Here is a 21,753-nt window from a genome sequence, read left to right on the forward strand (position 1 = left end):
GTCCAAACACGGCCGCGTTCACCCAAAGCCCCTCTCTCCTCCCCTGGAGCATCCGAGCAGAGGAACCCCCCGCCCTGTCCCACCCCCCCACCCACGGCCGGGGACGGGGGGGGCCGGGACCCGGGCACCCCGCGGGCCGGGACACAAAGGCCGTGGGCTGCGGCGGGGCGGGCCGAGGCGCGGGGCTCCAGGCTCCTCCTCCTCCTCCTCCTCCTCCTCCCTCCTCCTCCCGCCGCGCCGGGGATGCTGCTGCCGGCGGGCCCGCACCGGGAGCCCCGCGGAGCCCCGCGCCGCCCCGCACAGCCCGCAGCGGCCACCCGAGGTGGGTGGCTGGGGGGGGGGGGGGGGGGGGGGAGCGGGGTGCGCTGCCGGCCCCCGAGGTCCCGCCGCCCCGAGGGGGGGGGGGGATCCGCGCTGCGGGCGGAGGGGCTGGGGACCGGGGGGGGACACACACGGGGGATGGGACCCCCCCACCCCAGCCCGGCGCGAGGGGGGGGGGGCTGCGGCCGGAGCGCGTCGGTTTGGGGGGGTCTGGGGTCGATCCGCCGGCTGCGGGGATGCCGAGCGCGGCAGCTTGCCCGGGCCGACCCCGCGGGGACAGGGCTCGGGGGGCACCGAGGGTCGGGGCTGCCCCGGAGAGCGGCTTAAATCGCGTCTGTCCCCCCCCATCCCGCCGGCTGCGCATCCCTCGGAGAGCTCTGCCAGGCCGGAGCTGCCAGCGGCTCCCACCGGGCTCAGCTCCGGCTTTTCGCCTCCCACCGAAGTCTGGAAAACTTCTTTTCAAGGCAAGGAGAAAATTCTGCCTATTCAGCACCTTGGTTCGGGCTGCTCCTGCTCGCACGGTCCCCAAACTCTCCGGGAAGGGAAAGCGAGGAGCAGATGCCTTTGGTTCGTTGTCATCAGCGCGGAGCCATCCTCGGGAAAGCGGCCGCCTGCCCCTGGTAGAAATTATTCGGCAGTGACTTCGTGCGTGGGGTAGGATGGGCAGCAAGCGGGCGGGCGGCGTGCGTGGAAGGGGACGAGCAAGCCCGGAGGCTTGTGGGGGCATCGGGTACCGCTGTGTGCAAACACGAACGCGTCGGGACGCGGGTGCCGCTGCGTGGGTCCAGGTATCGCTGGCAGCGGTTTAGCCTTCCCTCGGGCGCGCATACGCGTGGCCAGGCGGGTCTGTCGATGCTCGCCACGCAGGCTGCAGGGTCTGTGCCGGGTTGTGTACACAGGGAAAGGCATGGGGAGGAGGAGGTCACTGCTGGCCGGAGGATGCCGAGCCCTCGGGGTGCCCACGCAGGTCCTGGAAAGCCAGGGATTAAGCTCTGCTTTTATAAGCAGCGCGGGAGCGTTGCCGTGGCTCTGGCAGAAGTCAGCTCCGGGCTGTCACTTCTCGCCCCGCTGATGCTCTGCATTCGCTGCGGGATCTGCGCAGCCCGGCAGCTGCCAACTCCGGCGGGGAGTGCGCATGGAGCCGGGTCCCGGGCTGGGTGCACGACGCTCCCTTCTTCGCTCAGCCGGCTGAGGACTTTGCTCCTCGCCGTCTCCGCAGGGGCTGGATGCCTGCTCGGGGTCTGCAGAGGGCACCTCGCTTGTTCTCGTGGTTCAGGGCTGCTTGGCCCCGTGTACAGGTTCCCAGTGGTGTGGCAGGAGGGTGCCACACGCAGAAGTTGGCCCAGGACTGTGGGGGAGCGCTGACAGCTCCCATCCGGACCCCCCCAGCCCTGATTCCCCCCACACGGCTGTGCCCACATCCCTGGATCCCAGCTGCAGCAGCGGTACCACCGCATCCCTGCTGTGAACCCCTTTCTCCCTGGGGAGTTTGCATTCGGGTTCCCACTGTCCCCTCCTGCTGACACCCCCCTGGCCCCAGCGTCAGCCCCCTCCAGCCACGCTGGGCCCCTCCTCAGCCGAGGCTGCCCCAGCAGAGCAGTGCTGGGGGTTTTCTCCCTCTCTCCTGTGTTAACAAGTGAGCTGAGGCCTGTCAACTCGCTGCACGTGTGACTCGGTGTGCTCACCGCAGAGGGAGCAGCACCCGACCCCTTTTTCCCGAGCAGGCTTGCATTTCTGCAGTCGTTACCGTGGCTGTCCAAATTCCTCCCGAGAGCTCTTCCTTGCTGCAGGCTGCAGCAAGTGGAATATGAGCAGGGAAAAGCTCCTCGCGAGTCTCCACTATCCATTTCCCCCGTACCATCGCCCCAGACGCTGATTAACCTCCCTCCGAAATCACTGCCAGGGCAGAGCCCGCCCGGCTGCTCCTCGCCGGGCCCCAGCCTCCCACACCAGCCTGCGGTCACGGCCACGCACCGTCACGCACCGTCTCCCCGGGCTCCTCCGTGTCGCGTCACACCGACCTGCCCGGCTGGCACCTACGCCGAGGGTCTGCAGAGCCGTTCTGCGGTATCACCCGTGCAATTAATCACCAGGGCCATTAATCAGTGGGACAAAGAATTGCAAGTGCGAAATCATCGGTGCAATCAGCGGTGGGGGCAATTAATGGCAGCTGCAAAAGTGCACTCAGGAACACAATCGCACGCCACGGGGGCCGAGCTCAGCTCCCTGCCAGGCCTCCCGCCGCAGCCCCGTGGCAGCTCGCTCGCCCTCGGAGCCCCCAGCCGCGCCGGTGACCCCCTCCTCTCGGCACCGCAGGCTGCTAAATTGGTCTCGTGTCGTTCTTTTCCACCCACCCCTTAGTCACTCTTCCCTGGCAGGCAGCGTGGCGGAGCGGTGGGAGGCAAACGAATGTGAAAACTCGGGCAGGAAAATGAGATTTCAAGAAAAGCCAGCTCCCCTGCGAGCCACCGAAGCGGGCGTAGGGACTTCCAGGGCAGGCTCCCCGTGCTGAAGGCGTGCGGGGCAGAGCCCCCCACCCCAGGCTTGGGCGGGGGGGCTGCGGCACCGAGGACGGGGGGAAGCCCAGCCCGTGCAGATGCTCTGCTGCGGAGCGGGGCCAGGCAGAGACGGGGATGCTGCCCCAGCGAGCTGCTGCTGCTCTCCCATCCGCGCCTCCCGCCGCCCTTGCTCTGATAATATCGTTAGCTCTAAATCACTGTTTTCCCCTCTTGGAAAGCCTCTGTTTTGCTGCAGGCAGGTACAGGCACGCTCAGCACATGCTCAGGTGAGGCATCTGCGGCACGCAGAGAGGTGGGCAGCCTCCGAGCAGCCGCTCTCAGCGCAACGGGGAGCAACACCCGGCCGAGGGCTGGATCACGTTCCTGCTTTGCTTGAGACCCTTCAAAAACCCGTCCCCACCTCCGGCAGCGAGGGACACCCAGTCACCCACAGACATCCCGGCAGAGCTGAGAGCCTGTGGTGCAAGGTGCTGCGTGGAGAAGTGAGAAATGATAGTATCACTGCAGGCTTTGCGGGGAGCGGGTGCTAGAACCGCTCCTGAAGGCAGCACAAGCTGGCAGAGGCAGGACCACAGCCTCGCACGGCTCGAGAGCAGAGCCACGCCGAGGCATGGGACCTAAATCCTCCAGTGCTTAGAAAAAGCTTAGTGCTGACGGGAAACTTGGAGGCTTTTTTTCCTCATCCCCCCAGGCACTGACCTGTTTATAAATATTTCTTTCTCCTGGGAGGTCTTAAAAATCCGCCCCCCCCGCCTAATTGATTTGGTGTTACGTGTTTACCGGCTGCCCTTGGGTTTGCTGTCGTGGTTTTCTCCAGGAGACCCGTAGGCAGGAGGCTGCGCAGAAAGCCACGGCGTGGAGGTGGGCAGGATGCAGGGAGCAGGCACGGAGCGCCCGGGTCGGGGAGAGCAGCGGCGAAGGCGTGCGGCCGGGGGCGGGCAGGACCGCAGTGGACGGTTGCCATTAGGGATTAGTTAAAAATAGCAGGGAATGTACAAAGATTTCACACGTGGGTCACAAAGTCTTTCCTACACAGATTGCTTGCTGCTGTTGGGTTTTTATGCTTGCTCACGTGAAGAAAAGCCACCCCTCGAGCAGGAAGGCTCGACAAATTGTCTCTGCGAAGCCCTGAACGCGTGCACACACGGCCATTGCCTGGTTTTGGAGAGCAAAACCTGGGGGAAGCGGGACACCCCGCTGCACAAGCAGTGCTGGGATTACTCCAGAGCGGCGGCAGCCAACGCCGACCCTGCATCGCTGTGCAGCAGCAGCACCCCGGCTCAGACCTTCCTCTTCCTCACAGGCAGAAGTTTTCCTCCTGAGCTACGAGGAGAGCCGCACGCATCTCCTTCGCAGCGTAAGGCCTCTGTGGCAGCAGCTCCTTCCAGCAGAAGGTAGCACTGCACGTGCGCAACGGGAGGATTTTTAATCCTTTCATAAGGAGCCTGATCGCCCGAGCCCCTGGCTTCCGGGGAGCCGAGCGTCTCTCCTCCGTAGGGCGACGGCGGTGCTCAGGTCTGCGAGCCGGAGAGGCTGCAGCTCGGCGCTTGCCTCCAGAGGAGAAGCCTCCGAGAGGTCCACCTCAACCCGCCGTCGTGCAGGGGCACGGGGCTGTTCGCCGGCAATGGCGTTTTGTCAGAGAAGTTTATCGAGGTCTGCTAGATGCAGGAGGGATGAATCTGGCCGCTTGCCCTATTGCCCAAGCAAAGAGAACCGTGTCAGAGGGTCCAGCTCGCGATGCAAGCTGGAAAGACCGTTTAGATACGTAAAAGCCTTTTAGCAAGACACCGGCCAGAACTGCCTCAACAGACGTGCTCCTCTGAAACGCAAGCGCCCGTGTTTATTTTTCAAAACAATTAAATGACATCTCTGTAAGCCAGTTATGGATGATCTCCTTTAAAGTTTAATTGAATATTCCTTGCAACTTTGATGAACGTTTCTTTTGAGAGAATTGCTCTATTTGGCAGCCAGGCATTAAAGGGGTGGTTTTCACAACGGGCCAAGTTTGAAAAAAGAGGGGGAGGAAAATAGGAAGCGAGAACTGAATTTGCCTTTTTTTCCCTTCTGCGGCTGCTGCGTTGAAGCCTGGCTGAGCAGGGCAGGGATGGGGACACGTAACACTGGAAGGCAAGAGAGGGGGCTGAAGGATGAGAAGACAGCGGCAGCACAGCAGATGCTTTTCACAGCGAGGACCGAGACTGGCTCTTCACCAACACGCAGAGGCTGCCTTTTTTCAGCTCCCCCTTGGCTGAGCATCACACGGGGTACAAAAATACCCAGCGTTCAGACAAACCACGGCATAACTGGTGTCACAAACAAGGAAGGGCAGCGCAGAAATAACGCACAGCTTAGTTTTGGGGCTCAGGTGCTGTGAAGCCAAGCACAGGCTTGACATGGAGAAGTTTACCTTGATGGAAGATCTTAGGTCCTACCTCAGAGAAAGTCTTCCTCCGATCCTCACAGCTTTACTGCTAAGGACAGAGCTTGAGGGTTTTCAGCTGCTGCCACAGTCAGTTACTTGCCCTCCTGTTTCTGAGGGAAGCAGCCGAAGCTTCCCACTGCAGCAGGTGGTTTCCAGCCATGACTTCAGGAGTATGTCCCAAGAGAAGCAACTTCTGGCTGCTCATGGCCTCGGCTACCTGGCCATCACCAGCGAGAAAAGAGCAAGGCAGAGCAGACCGTGGGTCCCTGCACCCTGGCAGTGCTCAGGTTGCACGGGAACCCAACAAGGCTGGGAGAGAAGCAGCGCAGATTTGCTTTACGATCCCCAGATACACCAAGGAGGTGCCAAAAGGCGAGAGGAGGTGAAGGACCAGGGAGGAGACCTAGCTGGGCCTCCCAAGCACTCACATGGCAGCCAGGGAAGGTGGGCTGGGCAGCCGTGGCCAGCAGAAGCATGGCAGGCAATGCGGGCCATGCTCCTGGCTGCCTTTCAACCGCTTGGACGAGAAGGAGAGACAATAAAAGGCGAGAAGATTGCAAACAGAGCCCTGTCTCCATGGCAGCCTGCAGCTCCACTTCTAAATTTTCCCTGTACATGGAGAGGATGCTTCTCCCCTGTCTGCTCCTGGGGGAGTTTCGCAGCAGAAAGAGCCTTAGTCCAGGTACTTCATGGTGGCTTGTGAGGGACTGGCTGCTGGAGGAAACCCTTGGTGCTGCCGTCTTGTCATAACCTAGGGGAAATGGGCTCACTGTCCCTCGTTACTGTTTTATCCGTAATTAGAGGGACAGAGAGACACGTGCAAACCCTGTGGAAGCGGCAAGCTGGGAGGAAAAGTATTTCAGGCTCATCTCAAGTTACATGGAGTTCTTGCTATTTTTAGCTGGACAGGCAAACCCTTTCCATCAATTAGACCCCAGAGAAAGCGCGTGGGAGACGTGTAGGACCCCAGCCCTCACCGGTCGGGCTGCTGGCAGGGGCTGTGGCCGTGCTGATCAGCACCAGGCACAGCCCTCGCTGCGTCGGTGCTGCACAGGCAGCAGTTAAAGGACAGCATCCCTGCAACTCCCCAGCTGCGCGTGGAGGCACCTGGGAGACGTACGGAGACCCAGAGCTGCCTAGCACAAGCTGGTCCCTTGTAACCAGCTTTTTTGGATGCCCTCCCCCCCCCCCCGCCATGCTCACACCCTGGCAGATTGTGTTTTACGGGGTCGGAAATAGATGTGCGAGATGGGGCCTCGCAGATCCCGAGTGAAAGCCGCGCTCAGCTGTCACCCACCCCGGCACCAGCTGCCAGCCCCAGACTGTTCCCAAAATACCTCACCCCCCCTCGCCCCCCTCCGAGGGAAGGAGCAGTCGGTTTGTCCCTGCCAGCCTCGCAGGGATGGGCCACTATGGATGGCACCTCCTGCAACGTCCTCCCTGGGAACGGGGTCCTCTGCCCGACAGCAACTCCAGGCTGCACAAACCCCCTCCCCAAAACTCGCCCCGTTAACGGAGGGGTCCAGCGAGCGGCCGGCGGAGACTGAGCGGGTGCTGGTGGTCCTGGTGCCGTGGCACGGCGGGGGCTCGGCGCTGGCCCGGCTGCTTCCCGCAGAGCGGCGGTGCCCGTCGCAGGAGGGCTGTGAATTCGCTGGTCTGGAGGTGGTGGCCGTTCCCCGGCGCTGGCATCACCGTTCGGGCGTGCCACAGCCCCAGAGAGTCCCCAGACCTGCGAAATACAAGAGCAGGGACCAGAACATTCCCGAGTTTCCAATTAGCAGGGCTTGAACTGCAGTATGAGTTGCTCGCTAGTAGGAAAACCAGATGCTCTGAGGAATTAAGCTGAAGAGATCTTTCTTTCCACCCTAGGAATATTTAACTCTGTCTCAAACAAGCATTTCCTTTGTGCCGGGAGCATGACTGATACAACTTGTGTGGGTGCTGCGCTCGGCTGCCGATTCACTGACGAGCTCCGAAATCCGTGTGACGTGAGGCTGCTGGCAGGAGTGGGGTGAAGCTGCAAGGAGCTCTGGGTGTTGCTGGGTGGCACCGGTGGGGCATCTTCACACGTGCTCGGGTGAAGTTTGGGAGCTGGAGGGTCCTGGAGTTGCATTTAACCTAACACAGAGTAAGAAAGCGCTTGGGCTCTGGTCTGAGCGCAGAGCTGGGGACATCACGGATAGGACTGAGGGTTACTGGCGGAGATATGTGGCATCAGAGCATGAAGAGGAGCTGTAGACCAAGCCAAGGTGGTAACATCACAGAGGATGAGGCTCCCGGAGCAGTGCAGGGATGTTCCCCCAACGCCCTGCTGCCGCTGCGCTTGCACCCAGCCAGGGCAGCGCATCTCGGGCACAGCCCGGCGCCGAGGTCAGACGGGGGTGCGGGGCCGGGCGGAGGGAGACCGGGGCTGTCTCAAGCCCAGCTCCCGATAGCGCCGGATTCGCCTGCGTCGGGAGCCGTTTCACACAAACTGCAGCTGCGCGGGGGAGAGCCGAGGCGTTTCGGCAGCAGAAATCCCTCGTCGCTCTGTGCACGGAAAACACGGGCTGGCTGGGTAAACAGCCCCGTCTCACCCCGGCTGGCACGAGCAGGGCTCATGGGCTGGCCAGGGAGCGTCAGCTTCCCAGCACAGCCTGCTTTTAATGGCACTGTCCCATCGCTGACCGCTGGCCGGGCTGGCAGCCGGGAGCAGGTTAAGCAGGCGAGGTTTTGTCCCCCGTCACCACGTCGTTCGGGGACCTGCCGAGCCCAAGCATCGGTTTCGCTGCCCCAGCCCTCCCCAAGCAGCTCGCTTTGCTCATCTCCTGTAGCTCCCCGCAGGCTGCCGGGGCAAACTCTGGTTTTCCTGGGAGTAAATGCCTGCTGGCTGAGGTCACAGCTTCTGGGCCACCAGCAACAAGCCATCCTGGTTTGTCTCACTCCTACGTCCCTCTCGGCTAGGCAGGCAGCGAGAACAACACATCACTTTTTCTGTGTATTTGCTGGTGCTGTTGGTTTGTGCTCAGGCTGACTGTCCAGTAAGCATTTGCTGGAGAGAAAGCACGAGGCTCTGCAAAAACACAGATGTGGGAAGTCACGGGACTTTGCTGACTTACACCAGTTTTCTGTGGGTTGAGCAATCACCCCTGGGCAGGGACAGGAGCCTCTCCCCGCTCAGCCAGGGCTCCCGCGCTGGGAAACGCTGCCGTCTCCCCGCCGAGGGACCAGACAGCGCGGAGGTAGGCACAGCACAGCGGGTGTTGAGCCGATATCCTCTAAAGCTTGCTCTGCCAATATGATTCATTGTTAATTTGAGAAATTCCTCTTATTCTAGCACTGGCTTCCCCAAACATAGCCCAAGCCAGTCGCCTCAGTGCCGCCTACATCATCACATGGACGGTTTTGCCCTGCTCTCCCGTTAAAGCCACTTGTTGACTCATCCCCGGTCAGGATCGGTGCCTTAATTGCCTGATGGATGGAACAGAGGTGTAGGCAGCTCCTTCAAGCTCTTTCCAAAGCTGACGCTGAACTCAGCTTTGATTTTTGGCTTTTCCAGCAGGAAGAAAGGGGCCTAAGCAACCTTGACCTAAGCTGGTCTCTGCAGGAGCTGGGGGCAAAGAGGCAGCGCTCGGTGCTGCCGATGGGCTTCGAAAGGGATGCAGATTGCCTTCTGTTGCTTTTTTCCCCTGATTGAGCAGTTGCACCTTCACCTCCAGGGCCTGCAGCAGGATCCTCGGCGTAAGAGCCCAGCTGCCTGGGGACACCGGCAGAGACACGGCGCAGTCTACCACTGCTGCGCTGGCATGAAGCCCACCCAAACCCCTGCCAAAGCCACTGCTGGCTCCTCTAACAAGCACCAGCCAGCGGGTGTGAATTCTCCTAGTGTTCATTGAAATAACATTAAGTGTGATGGACTCCTGGGCTATTAGAGTGGATGTAACATGTAATTGAGGCTGGTTATTCTTCATCTGGAGTGTCCCCCTTCACTAATGGCAAATCAGGGCAGAACACATGGTGCGTGCTTTGTGAATCCCAGACTCAATTCGCTCCCTGCCTCCGATCAAAACGATCCCAATGAATGTCAATGAATGAGCGGGGGACAATGAATTAGAGTGAATGAAAGCCTTGTCATGGGGCCCTTCACCGGCACCGAGCCACAATTGAACACCACAAGGATGGCGTCTGCCTGGGCGGTGTTTGAATTCATCCCCATTAGCGCAATTAGGGTGAAGATTACAGGGTGGGGGCAAGGTCGCCCCGCTGATGGGGCTCTCCAAGCCCTATTGCTGCCATTTCTTTGGAGACCAAAACGAGCAGGTTTCGGAGAGCCTGGCTCCAGCTGGGCATGGGGAGAGCAGGCTGAGCTCCGAAGTCTGAGCAGAGATGGGCAGATGCTCATGCAGCCCAGGGTGGGCCCATGGCATCAGCCTGGTGTTCATTAGCGTTTGGAGGTCCTGAAATCAAAACCGCTTTTTGATTGCAGATCCCAAATCCAGCTCAGTGGGATTGCTGCACTCCAAGCTTTGGATTAAGCCATTCTCTTCATGGAGACATAAGTCAGATGCTCCAGGTAGCATGGGGATGGCTTTTTACCATGGAAATGCCCACATTTTCCCCTGAGGCCACATTCCTGGCACCTCAAAGACCCAAATCACCGAGTAAAACAGGGGCACATCTCCTGGCAGCGATCGAGGGAAAGAGGAAGGAGGCTGCTCCTGGATCCAGGCTCTTGGCAGCTGCTGCTGCTTCTGTATTATCTGTGCATCTCCCAACAAACACCCAAATGTGTGGGTGCATCTGCACAGAAATGATGAATAATAATTTAAGAGGGAAAAAGAGTAGGCGAGCGAGCGCAGGGGAGAAGGAAGCTTTCGCATACTAAGGGGAGAGGAACAGGATCAGCAGGGAGAGAGAAACACTGCGAAGCCTGGGAGGAGGAAATGCAGGGTCTTGCTAAGATGACCTGTGTGGGGAAGGCAGAGAGAAAGCAACCGCCCGCGAAAACTCTGCAAGGCAGAGGGAAAGGCTTCAAAGAAACTGTGCTGCCAGGAGATAAGACTAAATTCCTGCAGCCCATTCAGAAAGGAGGCGATGGGGAGAGTCGCTCTCCCACACACGATTGCAGGCTAGGTGTGACTGCAATGAATGTGGGATGCCATTCATTCCCCCCCCCCCCCCCCCCATCTCTTTCTGCAAAATCAAGAGCGGGTGCATCCGTGCATTCAGCCCCTGATCCCACGGGTTTAGCCCACGCTGCATGGGTGTTTACTGGGGGTCTGTCCCGTGGTGATCACCACCAGGACCCCGCACCTCCCGGCTCCCCACTCCACCTCGGTGGGTTTTGATAACAGCCCCTCGAAGTCCCGCGAAGGGTTGTTGGGCCAGATTTAAACACGGGCGCTGCCCCTCGGCACAGCATCATCCCAGGGGTCCGACCGACGCGGGGCTCGTGCCGTCGCCCCAGCCCCCTCCCCGCCACGGCACCAACAAAAGAGCTTCGAGGGGTTCATTTGCCGGAGGCGGCAGAGCGAGAGGGAAAGGCTTGTGTCTTTTCTGGCTTTCTGTCCTCATTAGTTGGTGAGTGACAGGGCAAAGCACGTCTCAAAGTAATCAAATTCAGCACCAACGGCCAGGCGAGGCCGGGAGCTGAGCAGGTGGGGGGCTGCAGCCGTGGGCTTCGGGGCAGAGAGGGGCTGGTACGGAGGCATCGCCATCGCACGCCGGCAGGCACACACCGACCCACAGCAGACAGGGAGCACCCCACAGACACCCAGCCCTGGTGCACCTACACGTGTCTCCAGGCTGCCCGCACCGCTTGCCATGGCGGGAGCTCCCTGCTTCTGCCGACAGCCCCGGTGCCACGCACGCACCCCCTCTCCAGCACCCCACCACGGCTGCTCAGGCCAGGGCACCCACGAAAAAACCCCGTTCTGGCTCCCTACAGAACCACACAGTCACTAGATTTGACGCAGGGCAAGATGCAAGCATGTGCCACAGAGGTTGAAGAAGGAAGGGGGACGAGTCCGGTCCCCCCCCTTTTTGGAGGTGCCCCAGAGCTGGAGCAGCAGCCTGTGCCCTCTGCTCGCCTGGTGAGCTCCCAGCCGTGCTCTCTCCAGAGCCTTGCTCTTTCTGCTAACGCTGTGCCTGAATGCCAACTCCTCCACGGCTTTCAAAGTGTTCATTTTTAAATCGAAAGAGGGAAGAAGAAGAAAAGGACGTGCCCAGCCCTCTCAGGCATGTGTAGGAGGGCTGGGATTGATTGAAACGCCTCCTGCCAAGAGGCTGGAAAGTCCCGGCTCTCCCTCCCCACGTTTCTCCTGCCTTCTGCAGGCACCCAAAAAAACAAGGGCGCTTCTATCCAAGGGTGCTCCGGCCCCGGGGACAGCGAGCCTGGCCTCCCCGGGGCACGAGGTCCACGCACCCTGCACCGCTCCGTGTTTTAAGGCATCAAACCTCCCCGACACCTCTGCCATCTGTGTGTGTAAATACGCCGGCTGCCTTCCCCCGCTCGCTCGCTCGCACGCGTCGAGCGCTGCCTCCGGGATGCTGTCGCCGCAGTTGGCAGCTTTCCTGCTGTGACGCTGCCTTTTCCCTTCCGCGGGCACACACACACACACGAGCGCGGTGTCGGGAGCACACGCTGGCGGAGCAGCCTCCTGGGCCAATTGCCCTGCTCCCCGCAGCGGGTCCTCCCCCTCCGCGCACATTGTGCCGCTTACCCTGCAAGAATGAATGAAGCCAAAGTCATCGATCGCTTTTAGCTCATCAGCATCCAGGCAGCAGGTCAGACCGCGGTTCGTTCTTACTTAATCTCCCAAAAATGGATTTAGGGAGTAAAGCAGATATTCTGTCTTTTCTTTGACACTTAATCAGTCTGGGTCACACAGAATGACAGAATGGTCGGGGTTGGAAGGGACCTCTGTGGGTCACCCAGTCCAACCCTCCTGCCGAAGCAGGGTCACCTACAGTAGGCTGTAGAGGACCTTGTCCAGGCGGGGCTTGAATATCTCCAGAGAAGGAGACTCCACAGCCTCCCTGGGCAGCCTGGGCCAGGGCTCCGTCACCCTCAGAGGGAAGAAGTTCTTCCTCATGTTCAGCTGGAGCTTCCTCTGCTCCAGTTTGTGCCTGTTGCCCCTTGTCCTGTCGCTGGGCACCACTGGAAAGAGTCTGGCCCCGTCCTCCTGACCCCCACCCTGCAGATATTTGTAAGCATATATTAGGTCCCCTCGCAGCCTTCTCTTCTCCAGGCTGAACAAGCCCAGCTCCCTCAGCCTCTCCTCGTAGCAGAGATGCTCCAGTCCCCTCCTCATCCTCGTAGCCCTCCGCTGGACTCTCTCCAGTAGCTCCTCATCTTTCTGGAACTGGGGAGCCCAGAACTGGACAGAGTACTCCAGATGAGGCCTCACCAGGGCAGTGTAGAGGGGAAGGAGAATCTCCCTCGACCTGCTGGCCACACTCCTCTGAATGCATCCCAGGATCCCATTGGCCCTCTTGGCACCCAGGGCACACTGCTGGCTCATGGTCACCCTGTCGTCAGGCACAGAGCAAAGGAACACGAGTAAAGCTGAGGGACGAGCGCAGGTTTGTGTTACCCTGTTCAGGATGCAGAGGAGCAGGCGTAAGGCAGGACGTAACGAAGAAAGGGAAGAACCCAGGAGCAGCTCTCTAGGCCCTGAGGAAGCCCTGGCACATCGTGCCTGCGCCCTCCATCACCCGACCCTCTCCCCGCAGACCCCGGGCGCTCTCCCGCTGCCGGGTGATGTTTGATCCCCAGGACGCCTGCTCAGGCAACGGGAGCCCAGCGTGGGGTGGAGAGCTGGACCACGCAGCACCGCTTTGAGCTGTTCCACACGCGGCAGAGAGCAGAAACATTTCTGATCTCAGCGTTCTGTGCAACCGGGATTTAACTCATTTTGATTACGCACGAACTTCTGCCTACGAGTGCCTCTTCCCCCTTCTCCCCACCTCACCCTTTAATTACCTAGATGGAAGGTGCATCTCCAGTACAGCCCTGACACTGGGAGCCAACCGTTGCAAAGGCCACCAGGAGCTGGGATTTTTTCTTTTATTTTTTCCCCCACAGCAAAGAGAATTAATGCACAGCCCCGCATGCCTCTGAACCGTAATCACCATACTCAGCACACACAGAACGCCCCTCGTCTCCTCAAGTGCTGCACAGACATTAAGCATAATTAAGCCTCACAGCATCCCTTTTCAGGTAGGTTAAGAGGAGCACTGAAAATGGGAGAGAAAGCAGGGAGCGACAGGCTGGTGCAGGAGAGGTTGTGACTGCAGCTCGCGGCGCTGAGCGCGGCTGTCGGGAGATGGGATCCATCCGGCACGGAGCAAGCAGGAGGCACAGTCGCCTCTGGAAATGTTTGCCTGTCAGGCACCCGAAGATCACTACAAGTCCTTTTTCATCCTCCTCTTATTTTTAGCGACTCCCGTGTCTCGTAACCCTCCTGGCCTCACCCGGGTGCACCGAGGAGGGGTGCTCCATACCCAGCAGATCCCGACAAGCCCCAGGCACCGGGGAGGATGCATCCAGCATCCATGCCTGCCTGCATCCCCTAGGCTGGCTGGATGCATCCCTCCCCGGTGCCTGGGGCTTGTTGGGAGCTGCTGGGTGGGAGCCATCCCCGGCACAGGGGAAAGCCCTGCTCTTCCCTGCCTTCCTCGCCTTCCACCCTCCTCCTCCTGGGGCTTCTGCGGAGGGATGGGGAAGCGGGTGCCAGCCTCAGCAAGCGTCGCTCTCCCTTTGCATGCACCCAAGGACCGACCGGCTCATCTGCACCCACACCCCCCCAGCCCGACACACGCTGACCCATCCCCGGACACGCACACGGGGAAACGCGCACCCCGAGGCGCACACACAGCCCCTCCCCGCGCCGATGCCGCCCCGCACCCACGCACTCGCGCCGTCAGAACCCGACGCCCAGACCGCGGGCGCAGCGTCGCGCCCACCTCCCGCATCGCTTCTCCTCACCCTGCTCTCTTTGCCTCCCCCAGGCTGGCAGCTCCCGGGCGCGGCGAGGTCTTGGCTATGATCGCAGCCGCAGCCGTCTCTGCCCGCTGCCCGGACCCCTCGCCGCGCGGTTCAGCCGGGCTCCGCTCCCCGCGCCCGGGAGCAGCATGGGCAGCGTCAGCAGCCTCATCTCCGGCCACAGCTTCCACAGCAAGCACTGCCGAGCCTCCCAGTACAAGCTCCGCAAGTCGTCCCACCTGAAAAAACTCAACAGGTACTCGGACGGGCTGCTCCGCTTCGGCTTCTCCCAAGACTCCGGCCACAAGTCCAGCTCCAAAAGCAGCAAGAATGAGGATTTCTTTTACATCAAGGTCAACCAGAAGTCGCACGGCTCCCACCGAGCGGACTACACCTCGCTTGCCGGCGGGGAGCTGGGCGGCCAAGCCGGGACGAGCGGCATGGACTTCGGGACACCCACGCCGCAGAAGCTGCTGCCCTTTCCCAGTCAGCTGGAAGTGGTCAGTAGGGGAGATGGCAGCCCCAGAAGTGGGGGGTGTCCACTGGACCATGCCTGGCCTGAAAGCGGGTGCAGGTCCCACCATGGGGCTGTCGTGGTCTGGGAGGAGGCTCAGAGGCAAAGGCTTGTGCTGAGGAAGCGGGAGGAGAGGGGCAGCGGGGGGGTGCTGAGGGGACCCTGCCACCCTCTGCTTTCGGGGATTTGGCTCAGCAGCATGGTCCGTATCCCTTCATTTTCCAAACACGCCATTTGCCTCCCAACAGTTTTACCCATCAGCATCCTCCCGAGCTTTCGGCCCATGATGGAGCACTGAGCCGTCCCCACCATGAGGGTCTCGTCCTGGGGGGCAGAAGGGATGAGGGACAACAGATGACGTGGTGTCGGTCTGTGCTGACGGGCTTTGCTCTTCTCCCCAGGGCGCAGAGAAGCCGCCTGTGCGACCGACCGCCTTCAAGCCGGTGCTGCCCCGGTCCGGTGCCATCCTGCACTCCTCCCCAGAGAACGGGGGTCACCTCTCCCAGCAGCTGCACCCCTCGGACAAAGCCAAGGAGCAGGAGCTGAAGCCGGTGCTGTGCTCGGGGGGTCTGTCCGACTCCGGCAGGAACTCCATGTCCAGCCTCCCCACCCACAGCACCAGCAGCAGCTACCAGCTCGACCCCCTCGTCACGCCCATGGGACCCATCAGCCGCTTCGGGGGCTCAGCCCACAACATCTTGCAGTGCGCCATCATCCAGGACAGCAACATGATGAGCCTCAAGGCCATGTCCTTCTCCGACGGGGGCAACAAGATCCTCAACCCCAGCAAAGCCCCCCACCACCACGCTGCCGAGAAGACTGCTTGCATCCGTTCACCCATCTCCACGGATGAGTCCACTATCCAGGAGCTGGAGCAGAAGCTGCTAGAGAGGGAGGGAGAGCTGCAGGAGCTTCAGTCGAGCTTCGAGGAGAAGGAAGTCAGCTCCTGCCAGGCTTATGAAGAGAAGCAGCGGCGCTGCAAGGAAGAGCTGGAGGGCCTCAAGCAGAAATGCAACAGCAAGCTCAAGCAAACCTCGCAGAAAACCCAGCGGACGCAGCAGGTCCTTCACCTCCAGGTCTTTCAGCTGCAGCAGGAGAAGAAGCAGCTCCGGGAGGAGCTGGAGAACCTCATGAAAGAGCAAAACCTGCTGGAGACCAAGCTGAGGTCCTACGAGAAGGAGAAGACCAGCTTCGCCCCGGCGCTGGAGGAGACCCAGTGGGAGGTAAGTGGCACTGGAGCAGCGAGAGGATTCTCAGGGCTGCCGATGCCGAAAGCAAAGCTCACGGAATGCGATAGCTCTGGCACCAGCAATACACCACACAGCTCTTCTCCGTTCCTGTGCCTACGTCCAGCAGCACCACGGAGGGTCTGAGCAGAGCAGATGGTGCGTGCACTAAGCCCAGGCTGTAGGAGATAGGTGTTAAAGCCGAGCAGAGCCCTAGTCTGTCACGCGGAGGCTCTGGAAGTCGTAACTGAGTGACTCACTGCCCCTCTTAACCCCTCAACACTTCACATCAAACAAGGAAACAACTACTGCATAAAAAAAAACTCAGCCATTAAAACAGCTTCGCGTTCCCAACCTCCAGCACAGGGTTTTTCAGGCTGCGGGCCCCAGAGGAGCAGTAAAGCTGCCTTCCCGTGTGGAAATAGGAACTACTGGGACTTACTGTGGTCATTTATTAGAGCGCAGTAAAACCTTCCACTCGGTGCTTACGCTTAATTTTCTCACCGATTGGGTATCGCTGAACAAAGACCATTAAACTGCTGAAAATTTAGAAGCGAGCCTGCTCGCCCGCCTGGATCACACACCCTGACGCCAAGTCAGGGCAGCAGCGCAGGGAGAAGCGGAGCCGCTGCCCGGCGTGCCTGAAGGAGCGCGGTGCTCAGCTTCGCTCCCTCGCACAGAATCACAGAATGGTAGGGGTTGGAAGGGACCTCTGTGGGTCACCCAGCCCAACCCTCCTGCCGAAGCAGGGTCACCCAGAGCAGGCTGCACAGCACCGCGTCCAGGCGGGGCTGGAATATCTCCAGAGAAGGAGACTCCACAGCCTCCCTGGGCAGCCTGTTCCAGTGCTCCATCACCCTCAGAGGGAAGAAGTTCTTCCTCATGTTCAGACGGAACTTCCTGTGCCTCACTTTGTGCCTATTGCCCCTTGTCCCCCTTGCACGCGAGGACTGCGAGGATCACGTTCAGCATCTCTAGTTCATTCGCATTTTCGGGTCACCTTTCCCGGCTGTTCACAAGCCCTACAGAAACTGCAGCCCCAGGGTCCCACCAAGCGCAGCCGGATGCCGAACCCCCCAGAGCTGTCTCGGGGAGCGGCTGGACCAGCCACGCTCCAGGCTGCAGCGGGGTTCACACGCTTTGCTCCCAGCTGTGATTTCAAGGGTGCAGGGTGCAGTTGGGTGTCTGCTGGCAAAACGAGCTCGACCAGTTCTGCTGACCATGCGAGCCGTCAGCCGTGGTTTCAGCAAACGTGTCGGACGGGGTGTTGAGACCCACAGAATCACAGAATAGTAGGGGTTGGAAGGGCCCTCTGTGGGTCATCTAGTCCAACCCTCCTGCCGAAGCAGGGTCACCTACAGCAGGCTGCACAGGACCTTGTCCAGGCGGGTCTTGAATATCTCCAGAGAAGGAGACTCCACAGCCTCCCTGGGCAGCCTGTGCCAGGGCTCCATCACCCTCAGAGGGAAGAAGTTCTTCCTCATGTTCAGACGGAACTTCCTGTGCCTCAGTTTGTGCCCATTGCCCCTTGTCCTGTCACTGGGCACCACTGAAAAGAGTCTGGCCCCATCCTCCTGACCCCCACCCTGCAGATATTTATAAACATTTCTAAGGTCCCCTCGCAGCCTTCTCTTCTTCAGGCTGAACAAGCCCAGCTCCCTCAGCCTCTCCTCGTAGGGGAGATGTTCCAGTCCCCTCCTCATCCTTGTAGCCCTCCGCTGGACCCAAGCGCTCCCTCAACGCCCTCCATTTCCACACCTCGGTTGAGGGGCGGCAGCTCCTTCTGTCCTCGCGGCTGCTCACCAGCAGCCCTCCATGTCAGCTGGGGGGTTGATGCGTGGAGAGCGTGGGGTCCCTCCAGCCCCCCCCCCCCCCCCCCGAAAACCAGGGCTCCCTGTGATGTGGCATCTCCCTGGGTGGGATTTCATGGCTGGGGTCTCCAGATGCTGAACCCCAGCTGTGCCCAGCATGGCTTGCATAGGGTACCCAGGGTGCTGCGGGCTTTCTCCAAGGTGCAGCCCTAACTCGGGTGCTCCATCCCTCCCAACAGGTGTGCCAGAAGTCAGGGGAGATCTCCCTGCTGAAGCAGCAGCTGAAGGAGTCCCAGACAGAGCTCAGTACCAAGACCACGGAGATCCTCAGCCTGAAGGCTCAGCTGAAGGAGGTGAGGGTGAAGATGGAAGGGCTGGAGATGAAGACCCAGGACCTGGAGGGCTCCCTGCGCACCAAAGCCATGGAGCTGGAGGTGTGCGAGAACGAGCTCCAGCGCAAGAAGAACGAGTCCGAGCTGCTGAGGGAGAAGGTGAACCTGCTGGAGCAGGAGATCATGGACCTGCGGACGGAGCTCGCCGTCCTCAAGGAGCAGCTGAGCGAAGCCCGGGAGGTGGCCAGGCCCTGTGCCATGGCAGACGATGCTCAAGCCCTGCAGGGAGAGGTGGAGAGGCTGAGGGCAGAGCTGAAGGCTGAGCGGGACAACAATGAGCAGATGACGTCCAGCTTCCAGCACGAGCGGCAGACGTGGAAGGAAGAGAAGGAGAAGGTGATTCACTACCAGAAGCAGCTGCAGCAGAGCTACCTGCACATGTACAAGAGGAACCAGAACCTGGAGAAGATGCTCCAGCAGCTCGCCGCGGGGGAAGACGGCAAGGAGCCCATCGAGCTGGACATACCCGGTGCAGACGTCCCCTACGAGGACATCATCGCCACCGAGATCTGAGCCAGCTCTGCCTTCTCCTCCTCGCAGCTCGGGGGGCGGGCGTCTCTTCCAGGCGAGAAGCCCCGTCCCACCGCTCGGCCCACGCCTTGTACAGTTCGGATGAGCCATGTGTTTGTCAGCGGAGCTGGTGGCCTGGCCAGCTCAGCAGCCCTCCGCCGCCTGTCGTGTTACCGAGGTGAACAAGCAACTCGTGCCAATGGTGACGTGCCAGCAGCCCCCCTCACCCCCGCTGCTACTTGGGCAGTGTCCCCTCTGCCCCCTTGTAGGACTGGGAACCCGGCGACGGGGGCGGTCAGGGAACAGGACTTCAGGGAATTACCTCCCGTCGGGCAACGAGATGATGCAAAACTCCCAGGGGATGCTCTGCTCCAGGCTCGGAGGGATCCCATGATGGCACAGCTCTGGGGACGGGGACACCACAGCCCTTCCCACCACCTTGAAGAGGAATCGACCACAGCACATTTCCAGCTGCTCCTCACCCATGGCCCGGAGGAGGAGCCACGCTGCTCTCACACCTCCTGAACCTTCCTCCGGCCGGTGCTGATCTCCAGCGCGGTGGGACCGAGGAGCTGCCTCCTGCACCTCCACTTCTCCCATCCCTCGGCTGCTACGGTGCCTCAGGAAGGACCTACCCACCCACACGCACCCCACACCTCGTTACAGCCAACACCCCCACTGAAATCACCTTCCACTAATGAGCACAGCCCACCCCGCACCCATCCTGTCCCGCAGCCGCACCGGCACATCCCTCCTCACCGGACCTGCACGGCCACGGCGAGCCCAGCGTTCCCTGCTTGGGCAACCAGATTTGAGAATTGACAGCAGTTTCCAAGCCACGTTCTGACCCGAGGAAGCCAGAGGGAGATGGGTTGTGCTCGCCCCATGGTCCCCTGCCCTCTCACTTGCCCACTGCAACCCTCCCTCCCGGGGGCCCCGGCTGCCTGGCGTCCTCCCATGCCCTTACATCCGTGGGATCCCAGCAACAGGAGCTCATTAAAAAACCCCAAAACAACCACTTTCCTTTTGTTTTCTACCCCAGCTCTTAAAATTTCCTCCTGCTGCCTCGGCACAGGCCAGGAGGGAATCAGCCAGCACCCAGCTCGCCGGGGTGAAGGTCCCCAGCCAGGACCACTTAGTGCCAGTGCAATGGTGTTTCCACTGCCGTGTGTCCGTTTACCCACCCGCGAGCTGGGTGCCAGCCTGGGAAGCCCTGTCCCAGGGCTGCAGGGGCTCTTGCACGATCCCGTGCTGGAAATTCGGCCAAGGGCTCAAAGCTGTGCACAAGCAGCAAAATTCAGCATCCCTCACCCCGCTCCAGCCAGCCTGCAAAGGCAACACGCGGAAACCAGTCTGTGCCTTCTGCACCCGCCCCCGAGGACCCCCACCACGCGCCGTCCCGGCACCAGCCGACCCTTAGCCATGATCTGCTGGAGGAAAGCCAGCCTCAAACCCCAGTTCCAGCCCCGTGGCTGCAGGTCGGGGCCGCATGGGGTCAGCCAGCCCCTGCCCAGACCTGCTGAAGGACGTTCTGGAGAGAAGACCGGGAGATGAAGGACGGCACCCGGCTCTGCTCCGGCTCACGAGGCCAGAAGGGATTTTCCGCATCATCCAAGCCATAGTCCTGCACCAAGGGCTCTGCATCCCCTCCACACCCGGCGTTGGAGCCGGAGCACAGCGACCAGGAGCTTTCCAGTGCCAAACGCGTGGGGTGCCGAGCGAGCAGAGCCCTCCCCAGCTGCCCCGTCCCGGCAATGCCCGCGCCCGCCTGCCCAGCCCCGTCCCTGCTCCCGCCGGCCTCGGCGGCACCGTCCCAGGTCCCCCCAGCCCCGTGTCCTCCCCCGCCAGCGCTGTATGCTGTGATCGCCCGGAGGTGTCAACGTGCTGCCTTCGCACAACGCTCTGTGTGACCGTCCGCATCGCAGGTGTGTCGCTCCCGGGGCCCGCTCGGCGGCTGGCCGGGCTCAGCCTGTACATATAATTATTTTTCTGCAGGTTTTTTGGATGTTATTTCTGGTGACTGATGTAAAACTACTGGTAATTTTATGTTTTTATTTATAAATAAATTTTTTAAAACTTACTTAGCCTCTCCGAGCATCTGGCTTGGCAGCATTCGGAGGGCGTTCATCGCCGGTGAGCGGCAACGCAGGACGGTGCTTCACGGTGCCCCTCTCACATCACCCCCGCAAGCCACCAACCATTTGTCCCGGCACACCAAGGTCCCCGTTGGGGACACCCTTCCACCTGGCCCTGTTTGTTTCCAGCCCCGCGAGCGCTCTGCCGCCTGGGCGAGCGGCGTTATCTCCGCTGTGCAGCTGGGATAACCCATGCATGGAAAAACGGCACCTCGCCTCCGGCGCACGCGGCGGTATCGGAGAGGAGGAGATAATCCGCCCGGCTCCGCTCCCAGCCCACGGGCTTCGCCCTCCTGCTCTGCAGGTGAGAGCGATTTTCATCCCAACCCCACGCAGCCCAAAGCCCCCAGCCCCGGCGGTCCCCGACCCCCTGTCCCCGGAGCGGGTAGGTCCATCTCCCTGGCCGGCAGAGCCAGAGAAAACAGTTACAGAGGGAGAGACACAGTGAAAACGCCTTAACAAAAGCCGAGGACATGTTTTGACTATTTAAGCTGTTTTCCTCCAAAACCAATTGACTCAGAGCCTGTTTGCATTGCACGGACCTGGCGGTTTTGCAGGTCTAAACAGCGAGGAGGGAGGTAAAGAGTGAGGTTGGGAAGCAGAAAATAGGGGGGAACACTCAAACCGCAGAAAGCACTAATCATCCTGACTCCATTCCACAGGGCACTCCCCCCACTGCAGCCCAGGGTGGGGGGCCCACACCGTGCACAAGCTGCCCCACGTCTCCCAAAAGGGCACCCGACACCCAGCTCCCGCCGATGCTTTTCAGGGAGACTTTGGCTTCGCTCACGCTGCCCGAGGCGTGAGGGAAGTTTATTTTTAGAGCCTTTGAAAACTGCTGAGCAGGAAGGAGAGGCACCACGTGCGAGGGCTCTTTCTCCTGAGCAGCACCTTCTGTTACAAGTCACCTCCAAGCATCACGGGCCCCGGCTGCAGGG

General features: G+C 60.7%; 1 protein-coding gene across 2 annotated transcripts; it reads left to right on the forward strand.

The window, feature by feature from the left end:
- The first annotated feature begins 218 nt into the window (after positions 1-218).
- LZTS1 (leucine zipper tumor suppressor 1) lies at positions 219-20,760 on the forward strand. 2 transcript variants are annotated; one of them, XM_075444739.1, is made up of 4 exons: positions 219-322; positions 14,254-14,727; positions 15,143-15,964; positions 18,018-20,760. In XM_075444739.1, exons 2-4 carry the CDS (start codon positions 14,377-14,379, stop codon positions 18,681-18,683), a joined length of 1,839 nt encoding a protein of 612 aa, XP_075300854.1. In that variant the 5' UTR covers positions 219-322; positions 14,254-14,376; the 3' UTR covers positions 18,684-20,760. The 2 variants fall into 2 exon arrangements, with proteins under 2 accessions (XP_075300854.1, XP_075300855.1); XM_075444740.1 differs by lacking the exon at positions 219-322 and adding an exon at positions 867-941.
- Positions 20,761-21,753: the final 993 nt, after the last annotated feature.

This window comes from Opisthocomus hoazin, chromosome 28, assembly GCF_030867145.1.
Source record: "Opisthocomus hoazin isolate bOpiHoa1 chromosome 28, bOpiHoa1.hap1, whole genome shotgun sequence".
In the NCBI taxonomy this organism is placed as follows: Eukaryota; Metazoa; Chordata; class Aves; order Opisthocomiformes; family Opisthocomidae; genus Opisthocomus; species Opisthocomus hoazin.